At 32.2% G+C, this 21,462-nt stretch overlaps 1 protein-coding gene across 1 annotated transcript; it reads left to right on the top strand.

Annotated features, from left to right (window-relative positions):
• Positions 1-2,126: 2,126 nt before the first annotated feature.
• Positions 2,127-3,002, top strand: LOC133806131 (uncharacterized). The gene has a single exon (XM_062244260.1). It carries the CDS (start codon positions 2,127-2,129, stop codon positions 3,000-3,002), a length of 876 nt encoding a protein of 291 aa, XP_062100244.1.
• Positions 3,003-21,462: the final 18,460 nt, after the last annotated feature.

Genomic DNA, 21,462 nt, shown 5'->3' with positions numbered 1-21,462 from the left:
ACTCATCAATCAACTAAAGACAAAGTGAACTTGAAAAATCTTAAAGTGAACTAAAAAGTTTGGAATTCATCAATCAACTGGTTGTCTTGGTATTTCTTCTTCTTTGTTGTTGCCTTCACTTTAGTTGGAATATCTATAATTTAGAAAACAATAATACTCAATTTATTGAAAATAAATACGCATAAAGAAAAAACATTAACAAAGACTAGTAAAGCAAATCAGGCTCGGTTGTAAAATTGTAGAATTCTAAACTTGTAATATTGAACTGTTTTTATTAATTACAAATAACAAAGACAAACAACAATAACATGAATATCAAATTAAAATAATAGCAGCAAGCAAAAACAACCATAATCCATAACTGCTTAAAACAACTCCTTTTATACTTTGCATCTTTGTTATTACAATAATAAAATACATTTAATCACATTGTAGAAAAATCAGCAAAAATAAAAATCAAATAATCACATTTAAATATGATATAGGAAAACATGGCTACCTTTACTTATCAAAACAAAGATTTTGTTTCCAGCAAGTTTTGCAATGTATTGCGTTCAACAATAAGAGGTAATAATCATATCAAATGGAAACAAATTGAACCAACCTTTCCAATCAAAGAAGGACCCATAATAGCATTCACATTCTCAACACCCTACATGTACCACAGAAATGAGCAGATTAAATACACATAAAAAAAAACTATCAAATAGATCAGTTAAGTATGCAGTGAAACTAGGAAAGTGTTCGTCACCTTAACCTCGCCTTTTCCAAGGTAGTCTTATCCTCCATCCCTTAGTTCAAGAGTCTCGTACACTCCTAGTTAAACAGAAAGGGAACACAAAATAGCTGAATCCCAATCCTAAGAAACGTTTATCTGAACAATAGAGCCAATACAATTAATTTTACAAACAGAGCATATCAACATATTTAGTTCCAACAACAATTAATTTAATACAAATAACATATCAAACATAAAAATATAGAAAATAAAAATAAAATACCTCACTTTTCTCCTTTGCAAAGCCACAAATATGAGTATTGGAATAGTGTTCTGTGTTCTAATAGTTTTCCCTCCCTTAGTTCATAAAATAGAAATATCGTATGAACTAAACTTGTAAGAAGAATCATATTAACAATACTAAATACAAAAGTAATTCATAGAAAAAAAATAGTTACTATCAGTGAGTGATCTAGGTGTGTAGGACCATATGGCTTAGTGTACAGCAGGAATTATTTGTTCATTTTTTGTTTCTTTCCCTTAGTTGCCTAGAAGTAAGGCAACCCAGAAAGTAGGATCAATAGGAAACTTCAGAGGCTTTTGATGTTTTTTTACTTTTTTTTTTTATCTGTTTTTACTTTTAGAGATTTAGAATCTGATATAGAAAACAACACAATCTAAATGGTCTAAGGGAAAACAAAACTGACCTCATAATATGGTATCAAATTCTTCTCAGCTAAAGTCCAAAATTAAAATCAAGATGTCAACAAATTTGAGCAACCTTTTTATTTATTTATTTATTTTTATATGGTCCCTCATCTATGATATTGATCAACAGCTGTGTTTGCATTACTCAAGTCTAAAATTCTCCCTGTAATACCATACAAGTAACAAACATCAACCACTATATCTTCATCTAATGCTTAGAAAAGAAATTATGCATTACTTAAATAGATATCAAATTCTTGAACTGACAATACTCTTTATATATATATATAAATATATATAATATTTCTTTGAGATGAGGATTGGAAATGCCAGAATTATCTCAAGTTTAGCAATAAGACTAAATAAACAGCTTAAATTCATTTCTGAACTCAAAATCAAGTAATTTTAAAAATCAAATCATATAGAATATTTTGGTTGATACAATTTTGTATTTACCATTACATAGACTTATCAAAATTTTGCTTTTTGTTGGTTAGAACAGGACAACTAAATTGGTGATCATGTTGGATAAAAATTGGCTACGCTTCAATAGGTAATAAGAATTAGGGATTTAATTAGTGCTAGCTTAGTAAAATTAGTAACTTACTGTATTTGTTACTAATATATTATAAATATGAACTTGTCTTTGAATTGTAGAGCCTCGGATGAGTATAGAGAAGGCGCTAAGAATTTTGTAGAAATGTCAGAAAAGCTAGCTGGTTATCCAGAAAAGTTATTGTGTCCATGCAAAGTTTGTCGAAACTTAAGTCACCAATGTATTAACATTTTGTATGAACACTTAGTCATTTATGGGATTGATCCAACATACAAAATTTGGTTTCATCATGGGGAAGAATTATCAAGAGACGATGATGTAGAGACAATGGAAACATTTGATTCTTACAACTTGTTTAGGGCTACAAATATTGATGGTTGTGATTTTGAAAGTCATCTAGAAGGTCATGATGACACTTTTATGGAAAAAATAGAAGATGCAGACACTCCATTATATCCACAATGCACTAAATATACTAAGTTATCGTCAATTGTTGCATTGTATAAGGTTAAAACTACCAATGGATGGTCTGACAAAAGTTTTGATGAATTGTTAAGACTTTTGAATGATATGTTTCCTTTAGATAATATGATCCCCAAGTCTATGTATGAGGTTCGAAAATTTCTTCGATTATTTGATTTAGGATATGAAAAGATTCATGTTTGTGTTAATGATTGCTGTTTGTTTAGAAAAGATAAAGAAAACTTGCAAGAATGTCCAACATGTCGAACTTCACGTTGGATGTCAGATAAGCTGACTAAAAAGGTTCGACATGGTGTCCCAGCAAAATTTTTGAGGTACTTTCCTATAATCCCTAGGTTGAAACGGATGTTCATGTCTAAAAGAATTTCAAAGGAATTAAGATGGCATCACAACAATAAAAGTTGCGATGGAAAAATGCGTCACCCAGTGGATTCAGCAGCATGGGAGCTAGTCAATAAATGGCCATCATTTTCAAATGAAGAGAGAAATATTAGACTTGGCCATTCCACAGATGGATTAACCCATTTAGTAATTTAATTTCTAAGTATAGTGTTTGGCCTATTTTGTTGGTCATGTACAACTTACCCCCATGGTTGTGCATGAAACAGGAGAATATTTTATTATCAATGATAATTCCAGGACCTAAACAGCCTGGGAATGATATTGATATATACTTAGAACCCCTCGTAGAGGACTTGAAATTATTATGGAATGAGAGTGTTGATGCTCATGATGCATTGGACAATACAAATTTCAAGTTGCAGGCTATTTTGATGTGGACAATCCAAGATTTTCCAGCGTACGGGAACCTTGCTGGTTGTAAAAATAAGGGATGTTTTAGTTGTCCCCTATGTGGTTATGGTACTCATTCAGAGTGGCTAAAACATAGTGGGAAGTTTTCATATCGAGGTCATCGGAAATTTCTTAAAGAAGACCATCCATTTCGGAGTAAAAGAAGTTGGTTTGATGGAGAAGTTGAGCATGGAAATCCGCCAAGAATCATGAATGGGACTACAATTGCTGAACACCTTAAAGATTTTGTGAATGTTTGGGGAAAATCCACTTCAAAGAAAAGGAAACAAAATGATTCAAAAGAAATGTGGAAAAAATGATCCATATTTTTCAGTTACCTTATTGGAAGGTTAGCACATTCTTACTACTCTAAAATTTTTTTGTGTAAATTATTGTTTTTGGAGGAATTTCATTAGTTATTTCTATTGCAATTTTTTTAGGAATTGTATGTTCGTCACAATTTGGATGTGATGCACATAGAGAAAAATGTTTGTGAAAGCATCTGTAAGACATTGCTAGATGTTGCTGGAAAAAGTAAAGATGGACTAAAAGCTCGCTTGGATTTGCAACATATGGGTATTAGGAGTGCATTACACCCACAAGAGAAGGGGACTAGAACCTATCTTCCTGCAGCTTTACACACGCTATCAAAGCTTGAGAAAGAATTATTTTATAAAAGGTTGTTCTCATTGAAAGTACCTGATGGATATAGCTCAAATATTCGAAATTGTGTTTCAATGGAACAATGCAAGCTCATGGCCCTTAAGTCACACGATTGCCACATTTTGATGCAACAATTACTACCGGTGGCTATAAAAGGATTGATGCCATTGGGTCCAAGAGATGCTATAATAAGATTATCCACGTTCTTTAATCGAATATGTCAACGTGTTCTTGATAGAGAAAGCATAATGACATTAGAAAATGATGTTTTTGAAACTTTATGCTTACTAGAGAGATTCTTTCCACCATCATTTTTTGATGTCATGATTCACTTAGTGGTTCATATCGGACGAGAAGCACGACTATGTGGACCAGTCCAATTTCAATGGATGTATCCATTTGAGAGGTGAATCACTAAGACTTAATTGTTTTGTTTATTCTTATTAGTTTATGTGAACATTCTATTAATGATGAGCAATTGTGTGATTAATAGACACATGAAGATATTGAAAGATTATGTCAGAAATCGAGCAAGGCCTGAAGGTTGTATTGCAAAGTGTTATCTTGCAGATGAGTGTCTGAGCTTTTGTAATGAATTCACTGACCATTCAATTGAACTAAACACAAAAGAAGGTCGAAATGAAGAGTGGTCAAATGACGTGATACTTGAAGGTCGTCCAATTTCTAGGAGGAAAGAAATTATATTGACAGATGAGTTGTTAGAAATTGCACATCGATACATTCTGTTAAATACATCTGTTGTGGAGACTTTTCTAGAGTAAGTGTCTGATATTAGAAATTATTATTTTTTATATTAAAAATGTAGTAATACTAACTCATTGGTCCTATAAATTAGGATTCACTTAGAGGAGTTGAAAAAAACAAACAAACTATATGAGAGAAATAGTGGATTACTTTGGAAGAAACATATACAAACTTTTTCAACATGGATGATGGAAAAGGTAAATTAATGCAAACTAACTGGTTCATATCAGTTGTTTTAAATATCATTAAGAAAATTAACAATGTCATACTATTATTTGTATAAGTTCCTATGCATTCCTCAACTTGTGATGAAACTGATTTGTTGAAATGGCTAGCATATGGACCCAGAAAACATGCTGCTTCTTACACTGGATATATTATCAATGGTCAAAGATTCCATGTACATGACATTGAGAAGTCCACACAGAATAGTGGTGTCTCAATTGAAGCTACAACTATGTGTAGATCTAGTGCCAAAGATGTATCTCAAGTTCCTAATTTAGTTTCATACTATGGGGTTATAAGGGAGATAATCTTGTTAGATTACTATATAGTTCAGATTCCAATTTTCAAATGTGATTGGGCAAATGTCCCTAACGGTGTTAGGGTGGAGGATAGTCTTACTTTAGTTAATCTACACCAAAGTCAATGGTCTGTTGGTAGAGACCCTTTTATTTTAGCCTCACAAGCTAAACAAGTCTTCTACTCAAGAGAACATGATTCTTCCAATTGGTACGTGGTGATTAGGGCACCCCCTAGAGGTTTTTATGACATGGAAAATTATGATGAGCAAGAATTCATGCCTGTAATGTCTGAAGTTACTGAATCTAGGTTATATAATGTAGTGGAAGATGAACAATATGTTAGAGATGATTGTGAGGGTATATTAGTTTGATTATTGTTGTGTTTTTTGTAAATTGTAGAAGATGTTGCACTTGACATTCAAAGTTGTAATCAATGGAAATTTCAGTTTATACTTTAGCTCATTAATTGGTTGTTTCTTATTTGTGTATTTTTAGCGAAGAACTCTTGAAAACATATGTCTTTGATGCCAAGAATAACTGTTTATTTCTTTCTTTCTGACTTTTATTATATGTTTTTTTTGTGATAATTGATAATATGTTGTTATATATGATTTTTGCAACTCATCAAAATTCGTACTAATTATAGAAATGGTTGATCAGAAACTAGTCAAAGAGTTTGCCAAGTACAAGATATGTCACCTCCATCTACAAAAGGAAAGAGGCCAAAACACATACCTACAGGAAAATTAGTTAAACTCCTCAATGAAAAGAGGAAGAGCTTTAGACTAAATTTGGAAATGGATAAGGTTGTTGAAGAGAGATATACTAAGGATGTGTCTCCAAAGAAAAATACACGTAGAATGATTGTAAGAAATGACTCTTCTGATGAAGAAGAAATACCCATCTCCCCTGTGACAAGGAGATCTCTTAAAAATCTATTTGAGGTTGAATAACCAATAGACTCTCTTGAAAAAATAGTGAGACCACCTACTAATGACCTAATTTCTCCATTCTTAGCTTCAATGACAGCCACTAGGGGATCTATTAAAAGAGTGGTTGAAGTAGAAATTAGTCCTTCAAATGACCATGCCATCTCACCAACAGCCACAAGAAAATCACAACGCCTACAAATCCCAGAAAACCCAAATGAAACAATTGTTGAAAACTTGCCAGACACAATTGTTGAAAACTTGCCTGACGAACAAGAACTACCTGAAGAAGTTGTTGCACCTATTACCCAAAAGAGAACTAGAGGCCCTAGTAAAATGAAGTCTATTGCAATAGACAGTGATGGTCATTTGGAAGTTAAGTTTAACTCAAAGGGACAACCAATAGGTGCAACATCAATATCTTTGTCTTCATTTTTGGGTGCACTTGTTAGAGAAATTGTACTAGTAACAATAAAAGATTGGAGGAAGATTCCTCTAGGAATGAAAGAGGTCTTGTGGAAATCTATTCAGATATATATACTCAGGTTTTATGCATTGAACATGAAATTTGTTGAAATTCATTTACATTAATACTAACCTATTATTAATTTTACTAGGCAAGATATAAGGTTGACAAAGATTGGCAAAAGAACTATATATTCAAAAGTATGGCAGATCTTTGGAGAGCTTCGAAATCAAGGCTAGTTACTAAAATAACAAAGGCACCAAATGAAGAAGCAAGATTGAAACTAAAGCCTGATAATATTAAATCTATGAATGAGTGGAAAAGTTTTGTTAAGGAAAAAAATAGTGCTGAGTTTAAGGTATTTTATTCTTACCATCTTATAACCAAATATATTTATGATTAAAATTTATATTTTAATGTCTCTATTAACTTTATATTCTTAGGCTACAAGCGAGAAATTCAAAAAAATACGGACAAAGCAACTACCCCACACTTGTAGTCGCAAAGGTTATGCAAGATTGATTGATGAATTGGTAAAGCCAAACATATTTACAGTTGTTTTATTATAGAATTTGGTTTAGATATTTTTTTAATTTATTTTCTTATTTTGATAGATGAACCATAGTGAAACCAATACACCACCTTCTAGAGTTGATGTTTGGACCAAAGCACATAAGAAGAAAAATTGCGAACCAGTAAATTCAGAAGTGGCTGAAGCTTTTGTATACACCTTGCCCTTTCAAAATCATGTGACTTTAGTTTTAACTTACTCATTTGTTTGAATACATTTATTGATACTATTTATTTTTGAAGGATTTGGTTGAAGAATATAAGAAAGATCCTGCTATGTCTTCAACTACAAGTGTTAATGAAGACATCCTCACAAAAGTCCTTGGTCCTGAAAAAAATTCATACATGAGAGCTTTCGGAAGAGGAGTTACTCGGTCAAAGTTGCAAATTGTGTCAGAAAGAGATGACCATTTGATGAAGATAGAAGGTCAAAGCAAAGATTTGAAAGAAAAAATGCAACACATAGAGCAACTCATTGTTTCTTTAATGAAAAATCAAGTAAGTATTTTGATGCTGAAACTATATTTTCATGTGGCTGAATTGCAATAATAACTAAGATTCATGTTTAATTTTTTGGTTAGTCTTTACTTTTGTATTTTTTTAAATTTTGATGTTGAATTCATGTCTTTCTATCTTACTTGTAAATAGAATACATCTACTCAGAGCGAGGAGCAATCAAATGTCAATGTTCAATCAAATTCTCATGTTCATTCCACTCAGGTAATTATGATACTAATTATATGAAAATGATAAAATCTAAAACATATAATATTCAATATAAAATCATTTACTGCTGCTGAATTTGTTATATTGATATATTGTTAGAGTGTCAAGAACCACACATTTGGCTCAAAATACAAAATATTATATTGGATTGGATCTGGAGAAATTATTGCAGAAGGTTATTTTATCTCAAGTGACCCAAAGGATGAGGTTCACCATGTTCCTCTTGGGCCTAGTGCTATGAAAGTGGGGATAGATCTTGTGAGAAAGAATGATGCAATTATGTGGAGGCCTTCAACAATTATGTCTACTATAGAAGATGTTGTAGGTAGTATAATTGCATGGCCAGCTGATAAAGTTATAATTAGGTAATTAACTTTTTTTATGTACTCTTTTAGTTTACTATAACTTTAAGTTGAAGCATTACTTATTTAAATTTTGTTGTAGCTAAACAAATGGACTCACAACAAAGACAATTGCACAAAGGATGATGAATTGAAGGATGGAGCAAGTTTCACGCATGGTTTACTTTTGTGTATCTTGTAATGTTTCTATTTTTCATTTTTGAAGTAAAAATTGTTCAAGATTATAAAACTTTATTATGTTATGCTTTCAAACTTAAGTTAGAACTAAGATCTCATGAAGTAGACACATTCATGGTTTGAATTAGTTATTGTTTAATGTAATACTTATGGTTTATCAATCTATTGAGAATTACATTTTATGATTAATTTTGAATTTTTTTTTATCAAAATACAATAATGAAAATCTTTTAATTAAAAAAAAACCATATAAGTATACTTATCAAAATAAAATTTAAAATTTTATTACTATATGTTATGATTTAAAAACATATTATAAGCGTAAAAAATCGTTATGGTTTATATAATATAACAAACTAAAAATGTTATCAAAATAATCAAATGTAACAGTTGAAAAGTGTTATGAAAAAAGTACAAGATTAAACTTCAAATTTATAACCAAAAACTCTATCTAAATGTTATTATTTGAATATTATAGCACCTAAAAATGTGTTATTGAATAGTTTAAGATAACACCAAACATAACATTCAAAAACTGTTATAGAAAAGACTGGACTTTTAATAATATGGGCTACGTTAGCATTTTCAGAAGTGCTATCAATAGTCCCGGTTAGCAGTTTTTAAGTGCTATGAATACTGTTTTTTCTTGTAGTGATAAGTCTTTATTTATTATTTAGAGTGGGTTTCTATACTTAGAAAAACAAGTCATCTTTATTTTCTAAGTGTGTTTCTAATCATCCTATATGACTTAATTCTCAGGCTCGAAACTTATCTTTGTTCCAAAGCTAACCATATTGAGGGAGGGCTGGGATCAGTAAAATCGTTCCCACTACTATGGCCCCCTAACTCTCAATAAGGAAACTTGGTTCATTGATTTGTATCCACCCTCACCGAACTTAGTCATTATTCATTTTATTTATTACTTATTATGATTGCAAAAATAAAATCAAACTCATACATGATAATAAAATAGCATGTTATTCATTTGGAAAAAAATTTCACTTATTACAATCATAAAATAAAGAAAGAAATAAAACAAACAATGAAAACTACTATTCTAAAAATCGGGATCTTCTACATCCGATCCTTCATCTAGCATATCGTCATCTATCTCCTCATAATCATCATTGTCGTGTGCATCAAAATGTCCTCTAGGAAGGTTTGTGAGAATCCTATGTTTTTGCTCATTGGTGAACTGAAATTCGAATTTTGCAGTGAACCTAACTAAGAGGAAATAATATCGCATCGCTAATGGTAATTCATCCTCATCATTCATAGTTTCCCATATTTCTTCTAAGGCTGCTATTACAGGATGGAAATCTTTAAATAGCCTAATTATTAATACATATTGTTCCGTTGATCTCAACATTATTTGCTTAGACTCTTGAAGGTGACCTATCTCTTGGTGGAACAAGAGCAATCTTCGAGTGATTCTTTCTAGTGCTCCTACGGTGTTTCTTGGTTCCCTTATTCTTTTTAAAGCCTTAATGGCTCGGATATCCTGATAGGTTAGAGCTCCGTTCATACTTAACTAAAAACATAAACACTAAAAATCGTTAGCTATACATATAAGCAAAATAACCATAACTTAAATACTTACTTGGCGGTCAGATTCAGAGCTTTGAGCGTGTGTATCGAGGAGAACTTCATGCGAAGGAACCGTTTGCTCTGATACCAACTGTAATGACCCAACTACTCTAGACTTTTGGACCATTAACGAAAACTAAACTTACTAATCCTTAATAAAACTTACATTGTGAAAATACCATAACTTTATTAGGAAACTTATAAAAATAAGAGTTACTTACATAAAATGTCAAGTAGGATATGGGATCTCGTTGTTTTAAAAACAAAACATAATTAAAAATAAAAAGGAGTTACATAGCAAGTGCGGAAAAATACATGTAAAACCATAAAAAGAAGACTACATCCTCGAAAATCGAACTCTCGACTCCTTGAATCCATTCATCACCGATACACATTCTCCCAAGCATCCACGAATCTTTCCCGCCACTAAAGCTATTTTCCTGCATATAAAAACAAAAAGGAATGAGCCTAATGCCCAGCAAGGAAAATCTACCACATAGTTCATATACATAAATTTCATAAGAAACATAAAAACATAACATAACACATATAAAACATATAACATATGAATTCTATCCTATTTTCCTTACCAAAAATACCGGAATAAGAGGACAGAGGTGGGACTTTGGAACACTTCTAAGAACCATTTGAATAAGAGTGAGTATAGAGAAGAAGAGAAGTGAAAGGAATGGAAGGACTAAACCATTGACAAAATACTTACCAAAAACTTATGTGTGAGTTCTTAAATTTCCTAACCAAAATAAGAATAAGGTTAGAATAAGTAGAAGACTATGAGAACTTTTAAAGAAAACGTACAGAAACGAACTAGAGTTTGGGTTACCTTGAAGACTTGTAGACCAATCTAAACCTCGAACCGAAATACTATAAATCCTTACTTTCCCAAGTGTTTGATAAGCTTATGATGATCAAGCTTATGATTTCCCCACCCAAGTGTTTACACTCTCACACTCACCTAGCAACTTGCAGCCTCTGAACTTAGAGCAAAAGATGAATAATGGATGGGTACTAGGCCCTATTTATAGAGTTTAGGAATGAAAGGATCTTAATTTAACTTGAAAAAGATAATGGCTTTTTAGGTGAAAATAATTTGAATAATCGTTCAGCAGAGGCTGAAGACTCGTTCAAAAAGGTGCTGGATTTATCAAAAGGTTGAATGGAAAACGAATTCAAAAGCATTCAAAATATGCTGAAGGAGGCGATATATCGCCCCCTATAGGCGATATATCGCCTGGACCATTATGCCCGAGGCAAATGTGCATCGTTTCATGTTTTCCGTATCTACGTGCTGCGATATATCGGCATTCGCTGATTATTTAAACATGAAATTACACATTTTTAGCTTAATTCAAATTGAGTAAACAGCCTTGACTAAGCCCTCAAACGTATTCAAAGTTGCTGACTGACCTTAGAGCATTCAAACTTTACCCTTATTAAATTTAATCCTCAAAATACTTAATCCTTTAATCACCCATACATAACATGTGCTTAAAATCCTATTGGTTCTTATCTAAACCTTATAGTATAATAAATATTATCCTTAATATCAGCCATATTAATCAAACCTTAGGTTAACATTAATATTCTTAAACTATAGGTTAAACTTATAAAATCTACAAGTACTACTATGAGTGTCCAAATAATTCCCGGTCTGAACCAAAAATCCACAGTCATAAAGATAATACTATAAATACTATAATACTACTATCTAACTAGCTAAGTAAAGTTCTTGGACTCTACATTTCGATGCATCAAAGAATGGCTTAGGTTGTGTGTTGATGAAAAATGGGAAGGTGGTAGCTTATACTTCAAGACAACTCAAGGACTGTGAACAATGGTATCCCACCCATGATCTTGAGTTATCAGCAGTGGTGTTCGCACTAAAAATATGGAGACATCACTTTTATGGGGATAAGTATGAAATTTACACCGATCACAAAAATCTGAAATACTTCTTCACTCAAAAAGAACTGAATATGAGAAAGCGAAGGTGGTTAGAGTTAATGAAGGACTATGATTGCAAAATTATGTATCACCCAGACAAGGAAAAGGTAGTTGCTAATGCATTGAGTATGTGAGGACATAGGAGTGTCTCAGCTCTGAGCACAATCGAGATGCCTCTGCAGAAAGAGATTATAAACATCGGTGTTGAGTTCATGATAGAAGGATTAGCCAACCTCACTCTACAATCCTCCCTACTGGAATAGATTAGAGAAGGGCAGAAAATGGATGAAGCTCTAATAAAGCAAGAGGATTTAGTATAGAAAAGTGATAGCGGCGACTTCACTATGTCTAATGATGGATTGTTGTGGTATAAGGATAGGATCTGTGTGCATAACAATGATGAGATTAAGTATTATGAAGGAGGTGCATACAACACCCTATTCCTTACATCCAGGGTCGACAAAGATGTACCAAGACCTTAAGGCATTGTATTGATGGCCTGGAATGAAGAAGGACGTTGCTAAGTTTGTTGCCAGATGTTTGAAATGTCAACAAGTCAAAGCAGAACACCAAAGGCGAGTAGGGTTACTTCAACTGCTTTATGTTCCAGAATGGAAATGGGAAGATATAACAATGGATTTTGTGGTAGGGTTACCTAGGACCACAAAACAACATGATTCTGCTTGGGTAATACTGCATAGGCTCACTAAGTCTACCCATTTTCTATCAGTTAAGACCACCTACTCGATGAACCAGTATGCAGAATTGTATGTGAGCGAGATAGTGAGACTTCATGTGGTTCCAAAGTCGATTATTTCTGATTGAGGGTTAGTATTCACGTCGAACTTTTGGAAGGGTTTACAGAAACCTAGGGGTACAAGGTTAAAGTTCAGTACTGCTTTCCATCCCCAAATTGATGGGCAGTCTGAGAGGACTATACAGATTCTAGAGGACATATAGAGATGTTGTGCAATGGACTTTTGAGAATCTTGGAGTCCATATCTACAAATGATGGAGTTCTCCTATAACAATAGCTATCAGTCCACTATTGGGATGACTCCCTATGAGATTCTTTATGGGCGCACGTGTAGATCTCCCTTTCACTGGGATGAGGTTGGGGAGAAGTAAATATTAGGTCCCGAGGTAGTTATGGAGGCCAGCGAGGCAATCGAGAAATTCGCCAGTGGATTCTTACCGCTCAAAGTAGGCAAAAGAGTTATGCAGACCTTAAGAGAAGGGACATCGAGTTTTTAGTGGGCGAGCTTTTGTTCTTGAGAGTCTCACTGATGAAAGGTGTTATGTGTTTTGGGAAGAAAGGAAAGTTGAGCCCCAGATTTATAGGTCCATTTGAGATATTGGACAGAGTAGGGTAAGTTGCGTACCGTTTTGCACTCCCCCATCACTGGCTGAAACACATAACGTCTTTCACATATCGATGTTGCGTAAGAACGTGTTAGATCCCTCTCATGTTCTGAGTTATGAGCCATTACAGTTGAAGCATGACCTTAGTTATAATGAACAACTAGAGTTTTTCATCGAAAAGGGCATCAACGAACTGAGATCCAAAAAGATTCCATTGGTTAAGGTCCTGTGGAAGAATAGCATGGAATGAGAAACAACATGGGAGTTGGAGGAAGACATGAGAGAAAGATACCCTGAGTTATTTGGTAAGAAAGAATTTTGGGACAAAATTCCTTTTAAGGGGGTATATTGTAGCGCACAAATTTTTTTTTTATTATATTAATTTTGGCTTGTTTTATTAATAATTGTTAAGTGTTAGAAATTATTTTAATTGTTTGGTAGGAATTATGTGAATTTAATTATTTGTTGTACTTGAGCAATTAGGTGTGTGCATGGTAAGTAGTGATGCATTTGAACAATTAGGTGCGTGCATGTGCATGGTGGGCATGCAATAGTATTATAATGGTCTTCTTTTCCTTTCTAGTTTGTATTTAAATAAATTAATTAAGGGATATTAGTTAAATTAGGTAAGGTAAATCACCAATTAATCAATGGAGCATTTTTGGATGGATGTCTTGATTTGGTGAGTAAATAAATTGTAACAAAAAAAAGAAAGGAAAAGGAGAGAGGGAATGAGTGTGGACGGCAGCACAAAGAAACAGGAAAGGATTGGTTTTGTTTTCCTTTTTATTTTTTTATTTAATTCTATTGATTTGGGTCAATGCTTTAACTCCTAGATTCGGGAAAGAGACTTGATTAGTTTCCCTTTCATTAGCTTTGATTGATGGACCTTTAGGGAAATGAGAAGGTGAGCAATGGGGAGAGGGAGTTCATTATGTCTGGCATGCAAGAGGAGGGAGAGAGAGAGCGAGTTTGAGAACTAGAGAGAGAAAGTAAGAAAGAAAGAAAAAAATGAGAGGGTGAGCATGAAGAAGAAGAAGAAGAAGAAGAAGAGGAAAGGAAGGAAATCTTGGTTTGTATTTTGTTTTGCCATAGTGATTATTCTCTAGTTCATCTCCCCCACCTTCTTGATTTTTAAGCCTTTATGTTGATGTTATGTTCTTCTCTTCTTTGTGTGGGTTTCGAAACCCTAGGGTTGAACAAAGTGGTGGCTATAGTGTGGTTACTTGTGTACTATCAAGAGAGTTATTGGATTTCTCCCTCAATTTTTGGATTTGTTTTATTTTTTGTAAGATTATGATTTAATGTGGGTTGGTATTTCGGACGGATTATAATGTTTTTATTTGCCTTGTTATTTATGGTTGTTTTCGAAAACCATGTTTGGAAGAAAGCTAATGTTTTGGTTATTTTGATCTTGTTGAATAATTGTTTTGGTGTATGCGTTGCACCATTTGGTATAATGAACACATGGGTTGTTGTGATAGCTTGTTGAGAAGCATGTTAGGTGGTTGTAATTTTGGATTCAAGAATATAAATCCTATGTAGGTTTCGGCCAAGGCATGTGTAGAGAATGCATGTGAGGTTTTGTTTATGTTTCTCTTGATGTTTCTATTAACTTGGTCATGTTATTTGGGAAATAGGAACATGCTAGGGTTCATGTGAATGTATATGAGGTTATTGGAATTTTTATGTTTATACTAAGTGGGTTTCGGCCTATAAGGGTTATTGATGCATGTTGGTCATTTTTCTTTATTAGATGTCACATATACTCATTAGCAACATGATAGGTTATTGTGTTAAATTTTGGATTTTTTTTCAGTCCTTTACAAATGATGATTTAATGATACATAAAGTTTTGGCCAAAGTATATGTTTAAAACATGATTAAAAATGGGTTTTCTTCTAAATTTTGCTTGCTGTTTTTTTTATAATTAGTGAGTATAATGGTGAAACAATGTTTTGAAATGCACATGTGATGCCTCAAGTGATATTTGATTTTTAATAAAATAAAATGACACATTTTTTTCACATGTTAATGGTGTTTTTGTCAACACATTCCATGCAGATTTTTTGTGAATTTTATGAAACAAAAATAAAGTTTTAGTCCAAGCATTAAATAAATTAAACACTAAGTTATATATATGATAAATGTGGTATTTTTAAAAATGTATTTTTCCCATTATTATTTAGGTGCAGTTTTTTTATTTAAATGTGAAAAAGATTATGGTTTAAATTCCCTTGTGATTTTTAAACTAAATAAACGGTTGCTGAAAATTTGAGTTATTAAGCTAAAATAATTATTTTATTTAAGATTAGTGAGTCCTACACCTAAAAAATTTAAGTCTTAAATAATATATATGAAAAGGTAATTTTCCACACTTTATTTATAAATTTTCACATTTTAAAACATATATTTTGTTTTTAGATTAGTAAAGTTATTTTCTAAAAGATTCAAGAAACTTATTAAGTATTTCTAATAGCTACAAAATTATCACTTATATTTTTATGCAATTTAAATAATAAATGGAGTTATTATTTTATGAGAAATTTGAAAAGGTTTAATGGATTATTTTATAAAGTAAATATGATGTATTAAAAATTTGTTTAACAATTTTAGGATTGAGAGAAACAATTAATGGTAATTAAATTATGTTGCTGAATTTTGATTTTAAGAGGCAAGAAATAAGCATGTAGGAATTATCGTTATAAAACGCTAAATTTAACAACGCTCCCACATATGCATGTCGCATGCAAATGGATTTTTACGTTCAAATATATGTCTATTGTTCAAATACATGACTTTTACTTTGTAACCATGAAGGGTTAATAGGTAGAATTAGCATTATTCTTCTATTTCAAGTACCACTGTTGGTAGCTTTTGAAATTCCTAGTCTTCTTGAGATTTCACTTGGCAATTAGTTTCTTTAGTATTGGAGTTTAGTTGGTGGCTATTGCATAGTTATGGTTAAGACTAGTAAAGTGCAAATTTAATATTGTAGCATTTATTATGAAATCGTTTTGTTAACATAGTTTTTTACTTGCATGCTTTTCTTTTTATTGAAAAGAAAAGGAATCATAATTACTCCATGGTATTTGGAAACGAGATTCAGTAAGGCACTTTTTGTTTTGAGCTTTGTTTCTTATTTTATCTCTCTTTTCTGAAAAACCCTAATTTGTTTCTAATTCCCTAAAGTTCATCTACGCATCTTGTCTCTCCCTGCCTTAACTGGGAATCACTCATTCCAGTACAAAGGGACCAAGCCCAAATGAACCCTCATCCTATTTCTCAGTTCGTGTGTATGAATTGTCCTTTCCCTTTCTTTTTCTCCTGAGTTGCATAGGTCTGGTTTCCTTTACTCTCAAATGTGATAAGATTCAATTCTTGTATTTAATGACCTTATTTGTTTTATTTTTCCTCTGAAATTAGTTTCTCTGTATGTTTTTTGTTCTTTTTGTTTTTCTTGATTTATATTGTTTCTTTATGGGAGTGATTTTAGTAACAATAAGAAACTAGCTTTTGGTGTTGAAGAGAACGACTTTCTGATCATCTCTTGAGTATAGAGCGTATAGTAACAATAAGAAGTTCTAAAGGGATTAATTATTTTGAGTTTTTATTTTCAGATCTACCTGATTTGGTAATGAGTGAAGATGGGTTTTTCTATATGCCTTATGCTATCGGGCCCCCTTCCGAGTCCAAGCATTTGTATTGAATGGTTACAACTCTCATGCCTTATGGGTGTTTATCGTTTACTCTATTTCTTATAGTTCATTAACTTTACTGCAAAATTATTTATTTACAGCAATTTTATAGTCTAATTATTGATTTTGAGCTCTCTTTTTGTTGTTTGGTTTGATAGTATTGATACTTTACAAGAATGATTGGCGTAGCTGCTGATTATTATAATATTGTTGTAAATTATATAATATGTGAGGGTTTTTAATGTATTCAACTATGTTTAGTTATGGACTTCCCTTTTGGATGTGTTTGGAAGCTCCTTGTTCTTGCTCTGGAACTATCTAATTCTAATATTTTTTTGCTTTTCTTGTTCAAAAAATTTCAGTTTGCTCATAAAGATTGTATACAGGAATGGTGTAACCCGAAAGGGAATACAACCTGTGAAATATGTCTTCATGTAAGAATTCAAATGATTTAGATTTCTCTGTCTTTGAAACTTCTTTTTTCGGGTACTTTTTTCTGTATTTGCATTTCAGAAAACTAAACTAGGTTTGCATTTGAATTGATCGAACCAAGTTTTCATCGTTTTATGTTTGTTCCTGATTTTGGATGCCTCAAAATTTATGTTTTTGGTCAACTTTTCTTTTATGTTTACAAGAATTACTCTTTTTTTCAGTTTACAAAGAATTACTTGGCTAAGTTATTCTGGATTCTTTAAATAGAAAATGATTGTTCACTTAAAAAATTGAAATGTGTTGCAGAATTATGAATGAAGCAAGTATGGGGCACAATTATGATGGTTTGTTGTGGACTCTGAGGTATTAAATAGTTTGTTTCTTTTCAAATTCTCTCCATCTCCACCTTTCTTTTGTGAGCTCATACATTTCTATATTTTTGCATCTAAAGGAGTTTGCAATATCTCTCTTTTGTGTTACTGCTACCAAATTCAGAGGTTGCAATTTCATCTAGTTCTTCCTTTTCAAATGAGGTACACATTTGAAATATGTTTCCTTTTTGTATTTTGTTGTTGCTGTTAAAATTTGCTTGTCCTTAAAATGTTGAAACTTAAATTTTTTAGAATGATTTTGTTCAGTTTTGTATTATTTTGAAATACATGAGAACACTAGGTGTCAACTTTGTTTTTGATGTACATTCTTATGACTCTAGTCTGTATATTTTGAAATGATGGCTTATGATAGATGTATTCTAGAAAAAGAAGGTTATTAGCAAATGATTTTTGTCAACTACGACTTTCTAGCAGTCAGCAGGATTTTAAAAAAAAATCATAATTATAGTAACAATGCTACTTTTTATCATATGGCGAAAATAATATTACAGCTAAAAAAATTGTAATGAATAAGACCATCACAAACTCAACCAGAGGTTAAGCGTCTAATTGGGAACACAACAATGAAAAATTTCAAACAAAAATAAGTTACAGCAAGACCTCTCAATCTATCAACAAATCAGAAAAGAGAAAAGGATATAAATTCATTTACACTTTTAAACCAAGCTGTATCCCAAAATTTCAGTTGCAGTTTTCATGTGCTACCGCTGTTGTATGGGTGTTTGGCCTGTCTAAAGTTACAACCAAATACACCAATCTCCATTCTAATCAAAAAATGACAAGGTCTTTGACCTATTTAGCCTTAAAGTTTCACTGTCATTAGATTTTGTAATTTTTCATTGAGTTTCAAATATGAGTTATATATCATATAGTATTTTAAGGTTCACATTAACTGAATTAAATGTTATGTTATCCAGGTCAGCTTTGTACTTCATTTCATGCTACTTCACAAGGAAATGCTCCCAAGTAAGTGGTACAATTAATTAGTATATTTTCACTGTTAGTTAGAAGATATGCAGCTGTTGTTGACATGAACCGAGTTTTAACTAGGATTAGCCTAACATGATCTACATTTCTGCATAGCATGCACACATCATGTATTTACAATTAGACAGAGACACTTAGAGAGATCTGAATAAGTCATTTGTTTCTATGTTTTTTGCTTTTGTAGTGCTCGGCCTACAAGGAGGCAGATTCAATCTCGTTCTGAGGCACTACAATTGCAGGTGTTTTTTCTGTTCCCCCAGTCGAACACACACACACATGCAATGCATCAGTTACCCTACTATGAATGACATTCATCCAATGCTTTGGTATTTGTATGAGGTCCGAATTTATTTTTTCATAGTCTTAAGAGATAAAAGAATATTTAATTTTTTTTAATTAATGGCATATTTGTGAAGACTTGACATGTGTTCATGTTTTGAGGTTTTCTATCAAGTTTTTGCATTTTTAGTTACTGTTTGGATAGCCTCATTTAAAAAACTTATCACATCAAAAAGTGTTATGGTATGTTTTGATAACACATTTTTGGTGTTATTAAAAGCATTTTTTCTAGTAGTGAGTGTGTATGTTTGGAATTATTGGGAAACTTATATCACATGTGCATGGCCCATGCACATGTGGGGTAAATGTGTTGAGCATGAGTATTTTTTATGTGATTCTAAGAGACAACGTTTGATTATGATTATAGGCTCGTTGTGATGTTTTTCTCATTTTTTCTTTGCTTGGACCTGAGGTAAGGAAGTTAGATAGAATTTCTATGTTTATGCTATGAAATGGTGAGACTAGTATGTTACAAGGAATATTGTGCTTTCTGATATGGAAAAGGGAATTCTATCTTGAAATGATATGAAAAGTATGATTGCAACATGTATTTCTATTGTCTTGCTGTGTATTGGATTACATGTGTTGTATGATAAATTAGAATAGATGGTTGCTAGCGTACTGAACGCAATGCAACAAGGGAGTAACTAAGGATATGACTTAACTCCAAGGGCGGACGCGCTGAGCTTATTCAATGACTTGAGATCCTGTTTACCTCATAGAAGAGGTTTCACCAGCCCAACCATACTAGTTACCTCAAGATGTGACATGGACAACAAAGGTTTCAAGGTCACAAAGAGTACGATTATGTTGAATGAATGTGATGTATGATTGTGTTTCATTATAATTATGGGATATGAGTATGATGATGTTATGAATTGTCCTGTTATGTTATACTTGTCTTTATTGTCTTATCTTTGATTTTGTTGTACTTCCTTACTGGGCTTTGAGCTCACCCCTTTACTTTCCCCCTTTCAGGTAATAAGTAGGGTTTCTCTTTGGCTCGCGCTGTGATGTGGGGAGTTCCGACGTCTGAGTGTTTATGGCATGGGGGTATCCTATGAACGAATAAACGATCAACATAAGCACCGATTTTTTTTTTGGTGAACTATGTTATGGACCTTAATTTTTTTAAAACTTACTAGTGGGACATAAATTTGTATTCTCTTTAAACATTGCATATGAACACATTTTTTTTTATTTTAAACTATTGGACCCAACTTGCATGTTTTATCAAGAACCCACTGAATTTATCTTTTAAGTGATATGTTTCTAAGTATCTACGAGATAAGTAACGTTTGTACAAAGTAATAGAATAAGGCATTTACATCATTTGTAGATCAGTCTAATTCCTGAGTAGTCCTGAACTCTTGTTTATGCTTATTGGATCTTTTGATTCACTCGTTAAGGTTTCTTAGTATAATGAGGCTAGTGACTTTTGTTTTGGAGATTCAATATCATGAATTTCTCGGAACATGATTTACAATAATGGAATCCATACTTTCTTAACGAATCGAATATTGGTTCCCTTAAGGGTTAATTCTGGAACTCAGTAGTTATTGAGCTCAAATCTATAATTTGAACACAGATTAATTATTTCCTAGTGAATTATTGGTACTTAAGGAACAAGAGGTAATTCGAAGGGTAAAATGGTAATTTTGACCAACTCTAATTAACGAAACAATAATTGAAGGACATGACTACATTTATTGATTATATCAATGGACTACAAAGAAAACTCTGTAAATATATTTCTATAAATACTTAGAGGGCAATTCCACTTTCATAGTGGAGTAATCATGCAATTATAAATAAGATTATTAGAATAAAGAGTTCAATAAATAATTTGGTTTATTTGAGCTTCGTATTATAGTTTCATGGTCCCCGGGTCACCTCTATCACTATCAACGGTAAGGATGTCATAAAAGAAGATTTGTAGAGAGAATGACTTAATTGCAAAAGAATTAATTTTTTAGGGGAAGGAAATAAATATGTGATAATTATGGGAAATTGATTAATTGTGAATTAATTAATTATTTTACTGTATAGTATTAATTTTGAAAGATTATATGTTAAAATAAAAATTAATCATGTTTGGATTAATAGAGAGAGATTAATAATAATCTTATTATAAGATATTTATATATTTATTTAATACTAATATTTACTGATATTTAATCAAACCTTAGGCAAGAGGTGTTCTCTGGTTTCTCCATGGCGAGACGCAAGAAGACCAACCAAAAGCCTGCTACTAAATCTAGGGT

This window comes from Humulus lupulus, chromosome X (assembly GCF_963169125.1).
Source record: "Humulus lupulus chromosome X, drHumLupu1.1, whole genome shotgun sequence".
Taxonomy (NCBI): Eukaryota; Viridiplantae; Streptophyta; class Magnoliopsida; order Rosales; family Cannabaceae; genus Humulus; species Humulus lupulus.
Note: the sequence above shows the minus strand (reverse complement) of the source record. Positions and strands in the feature narration are given on the sequence as shown.

What these genes read in the sequence shown, in the direction of transcription:
- LOC133806131 (XM_062244260.1), top strand. Translation starts at nt 2,127, where the DNA reads ATGTCAGAAAAGCTAGCTGGTTATCCAGAAAAGTTATTGTGTCCATGC.